The following is a 19,019-nucleotide window of genomic DNA, read 5'->3' as shown; positions in this document are numbered from 1 at the left end:
TATAAAATCTGTAAGTGACCCTTTATAAGGAAGGCTTAAGAAATACAGGAATAGCAGCACTACATATGTGCAACCTAGCCAGGTTAACTTTTGTATTTCATGACCTGGTGATTTGAAACATGTGATCTTAATGTTACATTATCAGTGTTTTGCATTTAATTAATGTCAGCATTAACAATCCCAACTAGAGTTTGAAGTTCAAATTAAATGATTCTTCAATTACTTATAAAATTTAGACAAAGTCATACTCCCACTAAACCAAGTATTCCTTTTGATCCACTTTGCTCATTCAACCACTGTGTCTTGAGGGCTTGCACCTCTATTTGGTATAGCATTTCAGCAGTTTCCAATAAAAAAGCGACTTCAGCAATAATCTCTGAACTTGTGTATTGTCCTGATCCACCTGGAACAAGCTGGCATCTCACACATGGAAGAGAGGAAGGAGGATCTTGTGGCGAAGGCACTGGTCTAGGATTTTACAGATTGGGGTTCAATTACCCGGTCTGCCACAGACTGCCCGTGTGATGTTGGGCACTTGAGTTCATTTTTCTGTGCCTTGGTTCCCTATCTGCAAAGTGGCGATACCACTCCCCTACTTCACAGGAGTGTTGTGAGGATAAACCTGTTACCGGGTTGTCAGGTGTTCAAATACTGGTGTTGAACACCACAGAAGGTCTTGAAAATAAATTAATTCTGAAGGAGCTAATTCAGGCAAAGAAAGGCCAGATCCAGATGCCTTTACCTAGGAACTCAAAGCCTAGAATTCATGGGATTAAGTTATCAGCATTGTCCATTAACTCCCAAATACAGATGTTTAAGGATAAGATCCTTACTTAGGAAGGGCTGGAGTAGGAAGAATTTACTATATTGACAAGTCAAGATGGGGGCTGGTGATTGAATCATTATGAAACATGAGATGTTGTCTGAGTGGCAGAGTTTACTGGACAGACCGGTGTTCCAATCCAGCATAAACACCTACATACAGCATAAACACCTTCTGAGTCAAATCTCAAAGCAGACATGCCTGACAGATAAAGGCAGGGGGTGCAAAGCAGGTGAAATGGAGACTGAGGAGATTTTGCACAAGTTTGCTTTGCCCTCATTCATTTCAATAACCAGGGGACAGAGCCCACGATGAGTGGAACCAGCTGCTTGCTGCTCTCAGCTGAGAGAGTTTGTCTTGTGTTTGAATAATCAAGACTAGTACTGTAACAAGGGACAGAGGAAGGATGGTCCAGTGGTTAGGGCTAGGGAGACAGGTTCAATTCCTCTGTGACCTTAGTGTCTCTATGCACTTGAGTTCCCCATCTGTGAAATGGGGATGATCATACTTCACAGGGCTGGTGTGAGAACAAATGCATTCAAGATCGTAAAGCACTCAAATACCACTGTGATAGAGGCCAGGTAAGTATGAGAAAGGAGAAAGTCTTTTCCCCACAGCACTTACAGGCTCAGCAGACCTGAGCTCTTCTGATGTCAGTTGTACGAATTTTTTTAAGTCAGATCTTGGGAGACTCATCTAGCCTTTGCAAAACCAAAATGTTTAATTTAACCATGGCTGCAATAGCTTCCTCTATATTGCAGTGTGCTGAGACAGCGGGTCACAACAGCGTGACATGCCTGCATAGGAGAACATACAGAACAGCTAGGTCATGTGCATTTCATGATTTCCAGTGGTCTAATACCTATTCATAATTTATTGAGTTTTGCAACCAGGTGTTGAACTGGCCGGAGGGTTATTTCTAACTGTACTTTATAATCTTGGCTTTACTCTCCCTCACCTGCACTAAATACAGGCAAATTGTCTAGAGCGTTACATCATTTTTACTGTGTAAAACAGACTTGTTCTTCTGTTGGTGGGTAATTAACTCATCGTGACAAATAAAAATTTCAACAACCAGTACAGACTTCTCACCAATTTTTGGCAGTGGCTGTGATAAGGCTGCCAGCAAACTGTTGCCAGAAGCATCAATTGGTTCAGCAAGGAAACTTCAGCTTCTCCAACCAGGTTCCTCTCCTGCTATACCTGAGCTCTACTAGACAGACTCAGCAAATTTTCAGCTTCCTCGACTGTGCAGTTCTCTCACCTATACCAGACAGGAGATGACATATCCTGTAAGAGGTATACCAACTGTATTCATTAACCAGTGGAATGGCTCCAAAATACACACCATGCAGCAATCTGCTCAAGAATTCAGTGCCAAATTATTTGCAACGAGAGGGCACTATTTCCATCTTTGCTGGGCAAACAAAGATGGGAAGCAGAGGGAACTGCAGGCCGCCAATACATTCACAGGGCGCAAACCTTTACTAAAGCAAAGCCTCACGCTGCTTCCAACTCTTACCCTCAATTCCTCTCCGGACCTTCTTTAGTCTCTCTGAAAAATATACCTCCACTGAAGCAGTATGGCATTTTCTACTCTTCTCCCTACCCTTTACCCTCTTCACTGCTGTCTCCTAAGTCTCCAGAAGAGAGTTGCAAGGATGGCCAAAAAGAGCGATGCCTAACTGATTAGGGATAGATCCAGCCAGCCAATACAACTGATAGAGCAGTGGTCCTGCTTCCTTACTGCATTCACACACTTGGGTCAGAATACCACCCAAACAGCTCCGAACTGTAACTTGCACTTCAGTCCTCTTTGTAGCACAGCTTTGCCCATTGGAGTTATTTTGTTCTGTATACTCATCCTATGAATCACCTTTCCTGAATTACTCCCATTGCGTGTATCCAGAGTGTAGGTCTGCCGTGTATGGATATGTCTACACGGCAAAGAAAAACCCCTGGCAGGCCCATGCCAGGTTTGGGGGGGGCGGGGGGGAGGAGGGGGGGTTTCCATTTGTGTGTAGACTTCTAGTCTTGGGCTTGAGCCCAGGCTCTCAGACCTCAGGGTTTACACAGCAATGAAAGAGCCCCGCAGCCCGAGCCCAAGTCAGGCGGCACACACCAGCCGCAAGTTTTTCTTTGCTGTGTAAATATACCCTAAGAGTCTTATCTTGTCTTTGTGGGTGTCTGCACATAAGAAGGGGAAAGTCTCTGCTTATACTTGTGTTTCTTTCTTCCTATGCCACATGGGGGGGGGGGGATATGGATACTTCGAACCTTACCTGGTCCATTGGCATTCCACTGGAATCAAAAGAGAATTTAACGCCATGAGTTGGCAAGGGAATTAAAAAACACAGGAGGGGGGAGGGAAGAAACAACCAAACACATTAAAACATTAAGCATCTGACTTCAATCCACAAAAGTAAATTCAATATTAAGGCAGAAATTCTGTCCTTAACTTACACAGTGTGCCTAGGTATTGGCGAGAGCTCCAAATAGATTATACATACTGAAATAAGTAGACAAAACAGACAATTTCAAACCTATTTCAGAATTTCCTTACTTCTGTGGTTTGAAATTAAATCATCTGCATGCCTATTTGTATTATAGGCTCCAACCAAGATCATGGCGCCGTTGTTCTGGGTGTTGTATGACAAACAGTAGAGAGAGTCATATCATTACACAGTAGAATTCCTAAAGAACTGCTATGATTTCAAATCACATGTGAAAGAAAAATCTTAAACGAGACATCCTTTAGCCAAGGTAAAAGAGTTGTACCTTAATTTTCTGATGAATATGCCTTAGTGAGTCTGCAGTACCCATGTCTGCATCATCAGGGATACACACTATATCTAATTTCATCTTTGTGTCTAGATTTAGCAACTTCTGGACTTCTTTGGTTGTAACCACAATGACCTCTGTAGTAGAAAAGAAGAGAGGGGTGAGGGGAAATAAGGCAACAAATATTAATGTATTCATCTATCCAATGTACAGGATACACACACACTTTCAAACTTTCTCCAACTTCCATTGTGCTTCATGAATGGATTTAACGGAGTTCTTCAAATCCAAAAAAACACTAGATCCAGATTAATCAATTTCACAGAACTAGAGGATTAAGTTTTTGACTGAAATGAAAGTAACCTTTTGTACATTTTTCTTCATTGTGAGAGGCATAGTATGAAATTGAGAGGGGAGCAGGGTACATATCCTGGTACTGTTAGCAAGCGATTTATTTAAACTACATGTCTGATAATGTCTCTGACACCTTGAATGTCCCTGTCTTGGTGAACCTAAGGATCAGTAATTTTACCAATGAGAGATACAGAGTTAACTTTCTTCCCCTACCTCTCAACTTGCACAGCTCGCTCTAGAGAAACACCAAACGTGCTATTAGAGACAACAGTGAAATGAACTCGCCTAGCACCTGCCTGAGAGGGAAATGGAATACTGTAGTTTGACTGAGTACAACACAGTTGGGATCACTCTAGATAGGAAAGACAGAAAGGACCTGGGGAGATGGAGTGGTATGTGGGAGCATTAACACCACCACGGAGATACAGAGGGAAAATGAAGACTATGGTGGTAAAGCCTATTCCAGGTAAGGGAACAAACATTATAAACAAAACATCAACCGCAATAGGCATTTACTACTGACGCCCAGGAACGAAGGACAAGGTGAAAAGCAAAACTTCTTGAAATTAGTCTTGAAGTAGATAAAACTCACAAAATACTGTACACCTGGGGACTTTCCCAAAAACTTATGGTAGGTAACAAACACAACCAGACATGCACCAGAAATGTCCCCAGGTTACACAGATGAACGAATGATCCAATATGAAAAGAATCTAACCAAAGAAGCCATCCTGGATTGACTAATTAATGAGACGGAGAAAATTAATGAACACGAGAACAATAGGGCAGTTTGGTACTGCTGACTAAGAGCTACTTTTCAAAGTTGATTTATTTTGTTTACTAGAATTATAAAACCAGAATGTGAAGGGAGCATGGAATTGCAATTGATTTTACGTAAAGCAGTTGCTATAATGTCCCACAAAATCAAAAACTGCCTTGGATTCAAAACTGGCTAAAGGACCTAAAGAAAGGAAAATGATAAATGGCAATGTCTTGACTTGGGGGGGGGAACAGCCAGTGGAGCAGGGGTTGTTAGTACATCCAGTCTTATTTGACATTTTTATTAAATTGTCTGATTGGGGGAAGACATCCAGTTACTGAAATTCATATACTGAGACCTGTGAACACTGGCAAAAATAGAACAGTGATACAAAGAGATCTAAACAGGCTGGAAATGTTAAAAAAAAAATCAATACGGAATTGAAGTATGAGAATATAATTAAGGTTAAGATTTTGTCATGGTTATTTTTAGTAAAAGTCACAGAGGGGTCATGGGCAATAAACAAAATTTCACAGAAGCTAAGACCTGTCTGTGACTTTTGCTGCTGCGGCTCTGTGGTTTCCCCCGCCACCAGAGTGGCTGGGAGCTGTGGGGTTCCCCCTCTGCCCATGGCAGCTAGGACCTGCAGGGGGGGACTCCCTCTGCCCACGGTGGCTGGAAGCTGCAGGGTGACCATATTTCCCAAAGAGAAAATGGGATACCCCCAGCCGCTCACCCAAGGTGTGTCCCCCCACATGAGGCTGGCGCCCATCACTGGAATATTGCAGGGGGCCCCGTCACTGGAACCGTGCCAGGGCCTGCTGGCTGCCAGCTCCAGAGTCCAGCAACACTTGGGGCTGAAGCAGAGAATATCACGGAGGTCTCTACAATTCATGGATTCCGTGACTTCCATGACCTCCATGACATACATGTAGCCTTAAGTATAATTAACGCCAGACAACACAGTTTTATAGAAAAAAGATCTAATCAAACAGACCTGATTTTCTGATTAAAATAGAAGTTCAGTTGATAACGAAAATTTTGTAGATGCAACATTGTCATAAAAATAAAGGGAAGGGTAACCACCTTTCTGTGCACAGAAAGGTGGTTACCCTTCCCTATATTTTTATGACACGCCCCCCCAAATCACAGATAGGTATACAGTGCTATAAAATCCCTCCTGGCCAGAGGCAAAACCCTTTCACCTGTAAAGGGTTAAGAAGCTAAGATGACCAATGAGGAGACAAGATACTTTCAAATCGGGAGCGGGGGGGAACAAAGGGTCTGTGTGATGCTTTTGCAGGGAACAGATCAGGAATGCAGTCTCAGAACTTCTGTTAGTTAGTAAGTAATCTAGCTAGAAATGTGTTAGATTTCCTTTTGTTTAATAGCTGGTAAAATAAGCTGTGCTGAATGGAATATATATTCCTGCTTTTGTGTCTTTTTGTAACTTAAGGTTTTGCCTAGAGGGATTGTCTATGTTTTGAATCTGATTACCCTGTAAGGTATTTACCATCCTGATTTTACAGAGGTGATTCTTTTACCTCTTCTTTAATTAAAATTCTTCTTTTAAGAACCTGATTGATTTTTCATTGTTCTTAAGATCCAAGGGCTTGGGTCTATGTTCACCTGTAACTTATCAAGCCTTCCTCAGGAAAGGAGGTGTAGGGCTTGGGGGGATATTTTGGGGAAAGACGTCTCCAAGTGGGCTCTTTCCCTGTTCTTTGTTTAACACGCTTGGTGGTGGCAGCATATGGTTCAAGGACAAGGCAAAGTTTGTACCTTGGGGAAGTTTTTAACCTAAGCTGGTAAAAATAAGCTTAGGGGGTCTTTCATGCAGGTCCCCACATCTGTACCCTAGAGTTCAGAGTGGGGAAGGAACCTTGACAAACATACATAAACTTCTGTAAGGCGTTTGACTTAGTACTGGATGACATTCTGATTTAAAACTAGCATTGTACAATATCAATAAAACACATGTTAAATGGATCAAGAACTGGCTAGCTGACAGAACTGAAGAAGTAGTCATCAATGGGGAAATCATGATTGAAGGGGATGTTTCTAGTGGAGTTCCGCAATCATCAGTCCTATCGGGCCTAACACTATTTAACATTTTTATCGATAATCTGAAAGTAAATACAAAATCACTGCTGATAAAATTTATTGCCAACACAAAGATTGGCAGAGTGGTAAATAATGAGGAGGATAAGGCAGTCACACAAAGAGATCTAGATTGCTCAATAACCTGGGCCCACCTAAATAAAATTCATTTTATTACAGCCAAATGCAAAGGTATACAACTAGGAACATAGAATGTAGGCCATACCGACAGACTGGGGAACTGTATAGTGGAAACTGCATAGGTGACTCTGCAAAGGATTTAGGGGTCATTGCTGATAAGCAACTCAACAGAGCTCCCAAGGCAATGCTGTGGCAAAACGGGCTAATGCAACCCTTGAATGTATAAACAGGGGAGTAATAAGGAGGAATAGAAAGGTGATTTTACCTCTATCTACAGCATTGGTGAGACAGATGCTAGAATATTGTGTACAGTTCTGTTGTTCACATTTTAAAACAGATGTTGAAAAACTGGAGACACTGCAGAAAAGAACCACAAAGGTATTTGAGAGATGGAGAAAATGCCTTACAGTGAGAGATTTGAGGAGCTCAATCTCTTTATCTTGCCAAAAAGATTGAGAAACGACTTGATTACAGTGTATAAGTACTTTCCTGGGAAGAAAATACCAGGTACTAACAGGCTCTTTAATGGAAAAGCAGAACAAGTGGTTGGAAGTTGAAGCCAGATAAAATCAAATTAGAAATTGGACACGATTTTTTAAAACAGTGAGAGTGACTAACTACTGGAACAAACTGCCAAGGGAAGTAGTGCTTCTCCATCTCTGGATGTCTTAAAATCAAGACTGAATGCCTTTTTAGAAGAAATGCTTTGGTCAAGTACAAGACGTTGGGTTCAATGCATGGGTAACTATAGGAAACTATATGTATGGGGGTGGGGGAGTGAGAAAACCTGGATTTGTGCTGGAAATGGCCCACTTTGATTTTCATGCAGGTTGTAAGGAGAGTGGTCACTTTGGATAGGCTATTACCAGCAGGAGAGTGAGTTTGTGTGTGTGGTTTTTGGAGGGGGGTGAGGGGGTGAGAGAACCTGGATTTCTGCAGGAAATGGCCCACCTTGATTATCATACACATTGTGAAGACAGTGGTCACTTTGGATGGGCTATTACCAGCAAGAGAGTGAGTTTGTCTGTGGGGGGGCGGAGGGTGAGAAAACCTGGATTTGTGCTGGAAATGGCCCAACTTGATGATCACTTTAGATAAGCTATTACCAGCAGGAGAGTGGGGTGGGAGGAGGTATTGTTTCATGGTGTCTGTGTATATAATGTCTTCTGCAGTTTCCACAGTATGCATCTGATGAAGTGAGCTGTGGCTCACGAAAGCTCATGCTCAAATAAATTGGTTAGTCTCTAAGGTGCCACAAGTCCTCCTGTTCTTTTTATAGGAAACTCTACGGTCAGACTAGATCTAACTGGTCCCTTCTGGACTTTAAATCTATGAATCTGTAAGTAATTTTAAAACGTTAACACTGGAAAAATATGAACTAATACAGATGGAGAAAAATAATCTAAAAAACTAAGTAGCAGAGACAATGACAATTTACAAGTATATGAATGGTTTCCACCAAGCAGGAAGAGGAATTATTTAGGGTGCTACAAAGGGTATAATTAGGAGTAATGGATAAAATTAAGGAAAGGGGAAAATTTAGGCTGACTATGAGGAGAAACTTCATGTTTGGCTATGGAAAGTCTCCCAAGGGACGGGATGGAAATCCCATTGCTTTGCACACTTTAAGGTAGAGCGGATAAAGCCATAACAAATACTGTATTATTAGGCTTGGAAGCATCAGAGTCAATTCCACCATACACACACAACTTGACAAAACACATTTCCATTTACAATAATAGACATTTACAGCTAGCTAGGCAAAGTAAGACAAATGCTGCTTGAGAACTTATAAGAGTTTAATTTATTTACTTCGTATATTTTGACATGTGATGTTGACAATTTGTTTTTTAACGCTTATAAAGCTTTAACTTTTTGAATCTCAATGTCTACTGTCATTAAGTAATTACTGTCTCCCCCCCCCCCATCATTTCTCACAACTGTTTAAATTTACATTGATGATTAAAGTTTAAAACCCATAATTTTACAGAACTGTAAACATTAAAATAAAAATCTAAATTATAGTTACAAATAAACACCCATATTATCCATGAAAAATTATTAAAAATAAACACTGAATTTCTGCCAAGCCTGTGTGTTATGTAGAGAACTACCCTGCCCTGACAGGGGAATTAATTTGTTAATGTATGGGTTAGCAACTGGCAATCTCTCACCTTCAAATCCAGTTCGCTCTAACAAATTTAATGGGTACCAGATTAAAGGTTTGTTGCCTACTGGCAGGAGGGGCTTAGGGATGCTGGAAGTTAGGTCCATCATTCGGGATCCCCCACCAGCTGCCATCACCACTGCTTGAAACTCCATCTTTACAAACTGCAACTGAAAACAGAGGGTGTTTTCGGCACCATAGAATAACGCGTTCAGCCCCTCCTCATAATCACCCAAATGACACCAGAACATTTCAGTCCGAAGCCCCCCACTTGGGGAAACTATTCATTCCCCAATACCAAACCAGCCATTCTTCCTCGGCAGATGTCAGGCAACCGTTTCCTGAGGCTTGAACATTGAAAATTAAGATAAACAACACGCAACCATGTAATTAAACCCCGGCCCGGCCCGAGGGGATGGGAACCGCCCCCCCCCCGTCCCGCCCCGCAGCCGGGGGACCCCGGCCCGGCTCGGGGGGATGGGAACCGCCCCGCCCCGCCCCGCAGCCGGGGGACCCCGGGCCCGCCCGGGGGGGTGGGAACCGCCGCCCCGCAGCCGGGGGACCCCGGGCCCGCCCGGGGGGGTGGGAACCGCCGCCCCGCAGCCGGGGGACCCCGGGCCCGCCCGGGGGGGTGGGAACCGCCGCCCCGCAGCCGGGGGACCCCGGGCCCGCCCGGGGGGGTGGGAACCGCCGCCCCGCAGCCGGGGGACCCCGGGCCCGCCCGGGGGGGTGGGAACCGCCGCCCCGCAGCCGGGGGACCCCGGGCCCGCCCGGGGGGGTGGGAACCGCCGCCCCGCAGCCGGGGGACCCCGGGCCCGCCCGGGGGGGTGGGAACCGCCGCCCCGCAGCCGGGGGACCCCGGGCCCGCCCGGGGGGGTGGGAACCGCCGCCCCGCAGCCGGGGGACCCCGGGCCCGCCCGGGGGGGTGGGAACCGCCGCCCCGCAGCCGGGGGACCCCGGGCCCGCCCGGAGGGATGGGAACCGCCGCCCCGCAGCCGGGGGACCCCGGGCCCGCCCGGGGGGTGGGAACCGCCCCCGCTGCCGGGCGGGGGGTTAGCCCGGGGTCTGTCGGCCGGGGCAAGGCGGCTCCTCTGCCCCACGGCGGCCGGGCCGGGCCGGGCCGCCCCCGCCGTTACCTCAGGTGGCTCCTGCACCGGCTTCTCTCTCCCAAGACAGCAATGGCGGCACCGGCAGCTACTGCGCCTGCGCTGCGGTTTCCCAACGAGCGCCGAGAGAATCGATAGGCGGCCGGAAACGGCGGGAGGGGGTAGGTGAGCGCCGAGCTATAGATCCCCCAGAAGAGACTGCAGCAAGGACAGAGGAGCACAGAGTCATCGATCCCCCAGCAGCAAGCTGCGGGGAGGGGAGGAGCACAGAGTCATCGATCCCCAGCAGCCTGCTGCAGGCTAGAGAGGGAGGAAGCCCTGGAGTGCAGGGGGCAGCACCGGGGGCAGCTCCCTGGCTGCGGGCAGAAGGGGCTCAGCCAGCCAGCCCCCTCCCCTGGTTGGGCAGGGGGCACACACTGCAATGAAGGGGGGCTTTAAGGCAGCTGTGGATCATGGCGGGGGATCCCCCTTGCAGAGATACAGGGCTCACTGACAGCACCTGGATACTGAAGAGAGGGGGGGCTACACCTGGGTGAAGGGGACCCCATCTCCAGTCAAGGTGGGGGCTTCCTTGGCAGCTCCGTTTTCTAGGGCGTCAGAAGCAGCATGGGCAGCCCACACGTTCAAACCTCAGGAGTCAGGCCGCAAATGATCATTGAGATTGGCCTAGCCCTCGTGAGATTTTGGGGGTTCTTTCTTCGCCTTCTGGTTCCTGAGCTTTAGGGTCACATGTGGCTCCCATTTCTGAGCTTTTCTCCCCACATACGAGGCCTAGAAGCTTGCCTACATTTTAAACGGAAGTTGAGATTATCACACAATTCCAGGCGCTGGGGCTTTAAGAAACCACCAAATACCATGACAGACAAAAGCACGTAGGCAGAACGTGCTGGTGGCACTGTTACCTCAACAGCACCATGCACGTATTTCTCAGAGTGGAGAATGTTCTCCCCACCCCCCCGCCCAGTGAATGTTATGCTCAAGTTTGTCAGGAAACACTGAGCAAGTGTTCTTAACGTCCTCATTCACTGGACTTTGGTCTTTGCTCCAAGCACCATTCATCACGCAGAGCGCTTGTTCCACGGGGCACCTGTTGTCTGGTAAACACCTCATTTTATAGGGACAGTTCTGATATTTGGGACTATTAGGACTCACCCCCCTCCCGATTATTCACATCTGCAATCTAGTCACCCTACTCCCGAACTGCTGTTATTTTTGTTATTTCCAAATTCCTATTTGATAAGTTGCATATGGTATTGGAAATATTTCGTGATCAGACAGGGCTCTGATTCCAATTTGAGCTAAACAACTGAATATGGACCCCAGATCTCTTTCCTGGCATTTGAACCCCACTTTCCTTCCAAGGCACTCCATTTAAGAAGCATCTGCACTGCTGGATCAATAGAAACTATTTGCACAGATGAATAGTATTTTCAAGTCCAACCCAGTAGGGTTCTGGGAAAGCGCCAAAGCTTCCCCACAGCAGCTAAAATTATTATAACTGTCTTAATTTCTCCCAGAAGAGGCATTATTGCAGCCAGTCAGAGACCTCCTTGATATCTGGAAGGATATCTCACGACCACCAACCAAGCCCACAGGTTATCTTCTGAACTTAGCAAAGCAGACAACCACTGCTTGCTGTAGCAGCCAGAAATCCCTGCTGACTCTGAATTCAAATCCAAGGAACAGGTTTATTTCAGCATAGGTACAGAATGCCACACCCCAGGGATCAATTGGGGGTAACAGGCCAATGAGTTGGGTGTACACAAACAAAGGCTATACATAAAGGCAAAACCTTTATCTCAGCACACTCTTTTTATACCCAAGAGGACACCCTACTTTTATCAACATCCAATTTCATCGACACCCCCTCCTCTGATTCATTGCCTAATAGTTATGGCCATATATGAAATTCCACACTACACACTAGATTATATAACATATTATCTACTTGTGACACTTTGTACCTCGGGGGAACACCTTACACCCCCATGTTCATCCTTATAAAATGATTGTGTGATATCCAATGCAAAGTTTGTCATGGTGGGTGTCTTCGGAAGGCTCATGATGCACTGAGCATGGTTGTATAGTGATGTTATAGTAATTATTGTTAAAATAATCTTATAGGTTATAATTTCATGTATATAGTTATGAGGCTGAAAATGTGTCTTCATGGCTTAAAATAAGCCCAGGCAAAAACTCTCCAAGAGCAGACGGGCAGTTCACACCTCATCAGGGCATGTATGGGACAAACCCAGCCCAGCCTCATAGGAACAAAGGATGCCGGCCCAGGCAACAACAAAAAGATCTGTTGGATTCTCAAGTGAGTGACCCCCCTTCCTTTGGTCAGTTTGGGACTGCGATGAGGTAATGCTCACCTGACTCTGAAGGGAGGGGGCAAAGCAAAGAGTGAAGAAGGAACATGATAAAAGGGAGAGACGTTTGCCATGCTCTTCCTCTCTCTTCCACTTCCATCTACAGACATCATCACCAAGTGACTGAAGCGCTGATCAAAGGGGAGAGCCTGGCTGAAGAGCAACCCAGCCAGCCTGTGGTGAGAAGCATCTAAGTTTGTAAAGGCACTGAAAGTGTTAAGATCAGCTTAGAATGCGTTTTGCTTTTATTTCATTTGACCAAATCTGACCGGTTATGCTTTGACTTATAATCACTTAAAATGTATCTTTGTAGTTAATAAATCTGTTTGTTTATCCTATCTGAAGCAGTGTGTTTGGTTTGAAGCATGTCAGAGACTCCCCTTGAGATAACAAGCCTGGTACATATCAATTTCTTTGTTAAATTGACAAACTCATATAAGCTTGCAGCATCCAGCGGGCATAACTGGACACGGCAAGATGGAGGTTCCTAGGGTTGCGTCTGGGACCAGAGATACTGGCTAGTGTCATTCGGTTGAGCAATCCAAGGAGCAGCTTACATGCTAGAGGCTGTGTGTGAACAGCCCAGGCGTGGGGGGTCTCACAGCAGAGCAGGGTAAGGCTGGCTCCCAGAGTCAAGGATTGGAGTGACCTAGCAGATCACCAGTCCGGATGACACCAGCGGGGAACGTCACGCTACTTATTAACAATAACAAAGCTATTAGTCTTATTATTAGATGGGGATTTCCCTTGCTTTCTCTGATTGTGCTTTTGTCGTCTTGTACCCAAGTCAGGTGTATTCAGGACATTCCGGAAACTGAATATCTAGTAAGACAAAAAGGCTTTGTTTGCACTCCTTCCCGAAAAGGTTATTCAGAGGTCTTATTAACCACACTAAAAACTAGCCAACAATTATATTGCTTATATTATTACTAACCAATATATGATCCATTAAATGCACTTAGGGCCTTATCGTCTTAAACAACCTAAGTTCACCTACTCAGTGTTTTGCTTCCTTGCACTCCACCACTTGAGACCTCACTGGTCCCTGTGGCAGGGTGCTGGTTGAGAAGCCCTTAATCCGGTCCTGCCGCTCCAGCCCCAATCAAGGGGGATGGATTGGGGCCGGGTGAATAGCCCTGTGCTTGCCTGGTAACTGCCAATCTTATTAGTCCGGAGCTATAAAGGCTGGGAAGAAGCCAGAGAAGGGGGCCCTGCCCCTTACTCCTCCTCTTTCCCCCCCAAGGCCCCACCCCTAGCCATGCCCCCAGAAGCCAAAGCCACGCAGTAGTAGGAGCCACCCGGGGCCGCTGTGGGGAGCCCCAGACCCCTGCACCTGAGCAGTGCACCCCAGGGGGTGGGGACACAGGCCAGGGGCTGTTCTTGGGCATCCCAGCCCATCGCCCAGGGTTTGGCCCTAGGCCTAGTGCCTTCTGGGACAGTTTTTGAGAGATTAAGCATCAGGCTGTGTAGATGAGGTTGGATCTGTTCAAGAAGGACGTTAGGTCTGATCTGGCCAGGGGCTGAGCTCACTGGGATGGACAAGATCCGTCACAGAAATGCCTCTGGGCACAACTCTCCCTGGGAAGCCTTGTGAGCATCGGAACAGAACGAGCCTGCACATGGCAGCACCGCCAGGACCGTGCCCTAGGAGGTGCCCTTACACACAATTCAGGTCAACATTCCCTCTGCAACACAGAGCCGGGGGCCCAATTCAGCTGCAGTTAAAGGCCAGAATCCACCTTGCTGAACCCATACTGTCAGCTCTAGGGGTTTTAACGCAACCCGACCACTGCCCCAGCCATCTGATGGGGGGACAGATGGAAACTGTGTATGCTAGCTCCCCAGAGCAGGGGCAGCTCCACGGATGTCAGCAGAGCTGACACCCACTTGCCCAAGGGCTGCCTTCCAGCCCAGGTAGCATTCACCCACCGCCCATCTGGAGCGGGTAATGGCACGGCTCTGATCCCACCCCCAGGGAAAACAATGGAAAGAATCCCACTGGCTTTGGCTCAGACCCAGTGGGCCCAACCCAACTTCCACTGATGCCAAAGGGGAATCGTTCAGCTGAAGTCAGTGGCACTGGATTGGGCCCCTAAATTGGACACAGAGAGACGCTTACCTGCCCCCTGCCACGCCTCCAGCAGGTTACAGCCCCGCAGACCAGGGCTGCCTTGTATTTTGAGCCTTCGGACTGAACCGCGGAACACAAGAGCCTGCAGAAGAATTGGAAAGATTGGGCCCAATGTGCCCCGGTGGCTCTGCAGTGATGTCTGTGACCTTCCACAGGGATGGCTTGTCCCCTCATTTCAGCATTTTACAGTCTAGCCGGGCTGCAGTATCCCTGCGCTGTTGCAAAGAACACCAGTGATTTTTGTCCTTCCCCCGCATACTTTGCTGGAGTGCGGTGCTTACCGCCCCATTGGCTGCCCCATGCCCACTTTGCGAGCAGTGGGGGGGTTCGATCTTTACCATCCCATTTCACCGACATTGGCAGCCCCTCCCTGGCTTCACTCCCTTAACATTTTCCCCTGCAATTAACAAAGGAAAGGAGCACAGATTCGCCCCGATCAAAACAACATGAAAAGTGCTACGTTGCTCCAGGAGATCTTTAAACGCTATGAGCCTCAGTCACCTGGCAGGCTGCTGGGAGGGTTTCTGGTTCTCACCCGAAAAGCGAGCTCCACGCTTCGCTCACTGGCCCTAGAGAACACATGTTCCTCTCTGGAGGAACCGATCCTTTTCTATCCTCGTCCCTGCTGGAAGATTTTCAGGCCAGGGAGTCGCTGGGTCCTGCATGTTCGTAAAGCGCCGTGCACATCTGAGAGGCAGGAGACGTAATCACGCGAGAGTCTTTATATTACAGCTCCTCTGGGGCTCGGGCGGAGATCAGGGCCCCGTTGTGCTGCACAGACACAGTCTGCCCTGCACAGCTTCCCGTCTAAACAGACAAACGGGGTGAAGGGAGTTGCTCAAGGACCCAGAGAGTCAGCAGCAGAGCAGGGACTAGAAGCCAGATCTCCTGGGGCCCTGACTTGGGCCTCAACTGCCAGGCCGTCGAAGGTGCAAGCGCAGCTGTTTAGAGTTCGCCAGGTGCTTAAGGACTTTTCCCACTCCCCACCTGCCAGCCCAGGTTTTCTCTTGAATACGACAGGGAAAATCCAGCCTGGGATTACATTGCCCGGGCTGGGATTTTTGGTTTCGCCTCTATTAACAGCCACTGGAACACAGCACGTAGCGCCTTCCCGCGTCCACCCCCGGCCACTGGCCGAACCTTTATTTAACCGTAGATCACAGCTGGAGGGCTGACTGCACCTCTGCTCCCTCTCTGGTCTCTCTGTGTGCACCTCCCGCAGGCGTCAGGCTTCCCGGCTCTGCTTCTCCTGGGGTGGAAGCACCCGCCAGGCCCGTCTTAGCCACCTTCCAGAGGAGATTTGGGCGGCACTGAACTCAACAGCGTCCATTATTCCCTTGGAAGCTGACATCTGGCCACTGCGGGAGCTGGGCAGAGTGGCCTTAGCAGGGTTGGCTGTGATTTAATGGGCTAAAGGCCTTGTGGATTTCCCCTTTCGAGGGCCCAGACGGCAGCGCTTCAGCCTCAGGCCTGGCTTGGAGAAGGGAGCTGCTTATACGACCACACCCAAGTTAAATTCTGGAAAGCAAAATGCAAGCTGGCGCACGGGGGTCGGCGTGAAAATACTGCAGCGTGCCCCAGAGCAGAGCAGAGCAGCCCTGGGGCTGCAGGCACAAGCAGCTGCTCCGCTCTGAGCAGGGCCTGGCCAGCGGCAGAACCCCCCAACCGTCAGCATGAGTCATGGCATTTGCCACATGAGAGGAGAATGAGTCCTTCTCTCCCAGCCTGGGGGGCAAGACGCTGGAATTGGATCCCAGGTCTCCCATGCACTGCCTGGTGCCCACGCGTTGCCTCTGAGCAGACACGAGATCCCTGGATCCTCTACGGGGAGTGGCAGCCCACTGGACTTTGGGAAAGCAGGTCACCAGCAGAGCCAGGCCTGGAACCCAGGTCTCCCGAGTCCCGGGCCGGTGCCTGAGCCTGGACTGCCCTGCTTCCCAAACGGCAGCACGATTTGACCCAGCTCCAGGGGCAGGGCTTGGACTGCTTGATGGGAGCGCACAGGCCGCTCGGCCCCGAGCAAAGCAGAACAATCATACTGCTGCTGTGCAATACGAATGCATAAAGCTCTGTGGGCCCAGCTAGCAGCGGTAGGGTGCGGGGAGCCGGCGGGGGATCTACGCTCAGTCGCTTTGCAGGGCACTCTCCTGCTGGGCAGCATGGGGTGCTGCGTTCCCCTCCCGAGCCGTCCTCGCCGATAACTCACTGGGACACATCTCGTCAGAGGGCTGAGCACAGAGCCAAAGGAGCCAACGCCCGTCTTGATAAGCAACCCGCCCAAGGCCCCTTGTTGGCAACTGATGAGTGGATAAGGCCTCTCCAGCCAGGGTGCAACGCGATCTGCCTCGACTGAAACACCAGCCGGCAGAGCAGTCCCAGGGCCGCAAGCTGGCTTCGTTGGTAAACTCCACCTCCATGGCTCCACTCGGGACATCACAGCAAGAGCTCAGAGCTCCCTGCTGCAAAAGCCTCTACCATGTCAGCTGAGGGGAATCTCTATTAGCAGTGAAGGGCCTGGGACACACAGGGGAGCAGATCTGATTCCATCCAGCAGAAGGCAGCACTGCAGTCACACCACCTGCTGAGTACAGTGTGGCGATACACCAGATCAGCTGTGCAGCTTGCTCCCCGGTGTTGGATTCAGGCTGAAGCAAGGGAGCACCCGGCAGGAACAGGCTGGATTCTTCACCCATGCAAGCTCACAAGAGCTCCTTGCCGTCTGCCATCCTCCCTGCTCCCTGACTCCGTCACTCAGCACCCTCTAGTGCTCAGGTAGGTATCGCATGCACTGGGCTCACTCCGTGCTAGTCAGACAGCAGTGGCTAGCACAGAGGGCTCTTGGCAAACAAAAGATAGGTGTCAAACGAAGCCGGATGGGGAATCAGACAAGCCACAAAACTGGTTTTCAGTATAAAATTGGTTATTTGACAAAATGAAATGTTTCCTGCAAAGCGCCTGCTTTCTGCAGGAAATTTCAATTTATCAAAGCCCAAACGTTTGACAATAGTGTGGCCCAAACCTGAAATACTTCCATTTGGCTAGGCTGCTATGGAGCCTCATGGAATTAATCGTAGTCCAGTTTCCCCTTGTCTCCTTTCTCCTCTCTCGGCCAGTCTCCCCAGCCAAACTACATCTCCCAGGATGCATCCTGACCATGGACTCCTATGATGCAACTGGCATCCTTTACCATGAGGGACCTCCATGGTGCATCATGGGAAATTGAGTCCAACCAAGGAGCCCTGGAGGAGAACCGGAGCATGAGGCACTCAAACTATAGCTCCCATGATATACTGCAGCAGCATTTCCAAATACAGATATTTGCAGGCTTTTTAGTTTTTTAGTTTTCACCACAAAGTCAAACTTATGTAGAAATTTTCGACAAAACCTTTTTTTAATCAAAACTTTCCACCGGGAAAAAAACTCCAACACCATTTTCCAGCCAGCTGTACTAGCTAAAGTGTCTGTATCAGTGCTGCCCCCTAGGGGATGGGACAAGAACTGCTCACCTGTGCGCCTTAGCCTCTATAGTGCTAACCCTGGTTCCACCCTATGGTGGGAAGGGGCTGGTCCCTGTAAGTAGGATGCTACAGGTTCGATCCCTTGTCTCCACAGAGTTCTGAGTGGCAGCTGCCAGCAACCCTAGGGAAGCAATGATTTGTTAGAAGAGTCATTTTTTCCATCCCTCTTTGGCGGCCCAGCTCCTGTGGCTCTGTTCAGTGCAGGAGAAAGTAGATGCTGTGTTACCTCTGGGGGTCCGTGGAATTAGCTGAGATTTCCTGGCTTCCCACATCAGTAAACAGCTCAGTGCCTGTTGAAAGCCCCGGATGGAGAGCTTGTTAGCACTGGAGCCCGCCCCACATTTGTTTGCAATTTGAATGTTTTTTTTAGCAAGCGGGGCAGGATGTGCTGACTCCCCGTTTCCATTTTAGCTCCAGACAGGGATCGCCTCTCACTTTTGTTTCACTCAAGCAGCTGACCTAGGCATTTCTCAGCACGACCGCATCTGCCCCCCTCCCCGCCCCAAAGCACCCGCACAATGAGAAATTACAGGCTAGGAGATTTCCTCCCTTCCCGTTTACCTTCCCCACCAAAAACCTCCACGCCCTCTATACAAAGCACTGATGCATCTGCCACTTTCCTTCACCCACCTAGGCCCCAATCCTGCAATGAATCTGTGTGGGCAGAACTGTATGCCTGCGTGGAGATCCACTAGCTGGTGCCACTCACTCCCAACCCCCAGGGCCCCTGCTACGACCACCCGTCCTGAATTGGGCAGTACAGTCC

The 19,019-nt window shown here is 48.6% G+C and overlaps 1 protein-coding gene across 1 annotated transcript in view; it reads right to left on the bottom strand.

The window, feature by feature from the left end:
• Nucleotides 1–17,165, bottom strand: part of EIF2B3 (eukaryotic translation initiation factor 2B subunit gamma) — a 139,758-nt gene extending 122,593 nt beyond the window's left edge. The window contains exons 1-4 of the mRNA XM_037906661.2: nt 14,724–17,165; nt 10,263–10,430; nt 9,134–9,296; nt 3,602–3,741 (exon numbers count right to left, since the gene is read on the bottom strand). Coding sequence (XP_037762589.1) covers nt 3,602–3,741; nt 9,134–9,281 — 288 coding nt within the window. The 5' untranslated portion in view covers nt 9,282–9,296; nt 10,263–10,430; nt 14,724–17,165. The remainder of the gene's footprint in view (nt 1–3,601; nt 3,742–9,133; nt 9,297–10,262; nt 10,431–14,723) is intronic.
• Nucleotides 17,166–19,019: the final 1,854 nt, after the last annotated feature.

Source organism: Chelonia mydas, chromosome 8, assembly GCF_015237465.2.
Source record: "Chelonia mydas isolate rCheMyd1 chromosome 8, rCheMyd1.pri.v2, whole genome shotgun sequence".
Classification (NCBI taxonomy): Eukaryota; Metazoa; Chordata; order Testudines; family Cheloniidae; genus Chelonia; species Chelonia mydas.
This window is presented reverse-complemented; position numbering and strand designations above follow the sequence as displayed.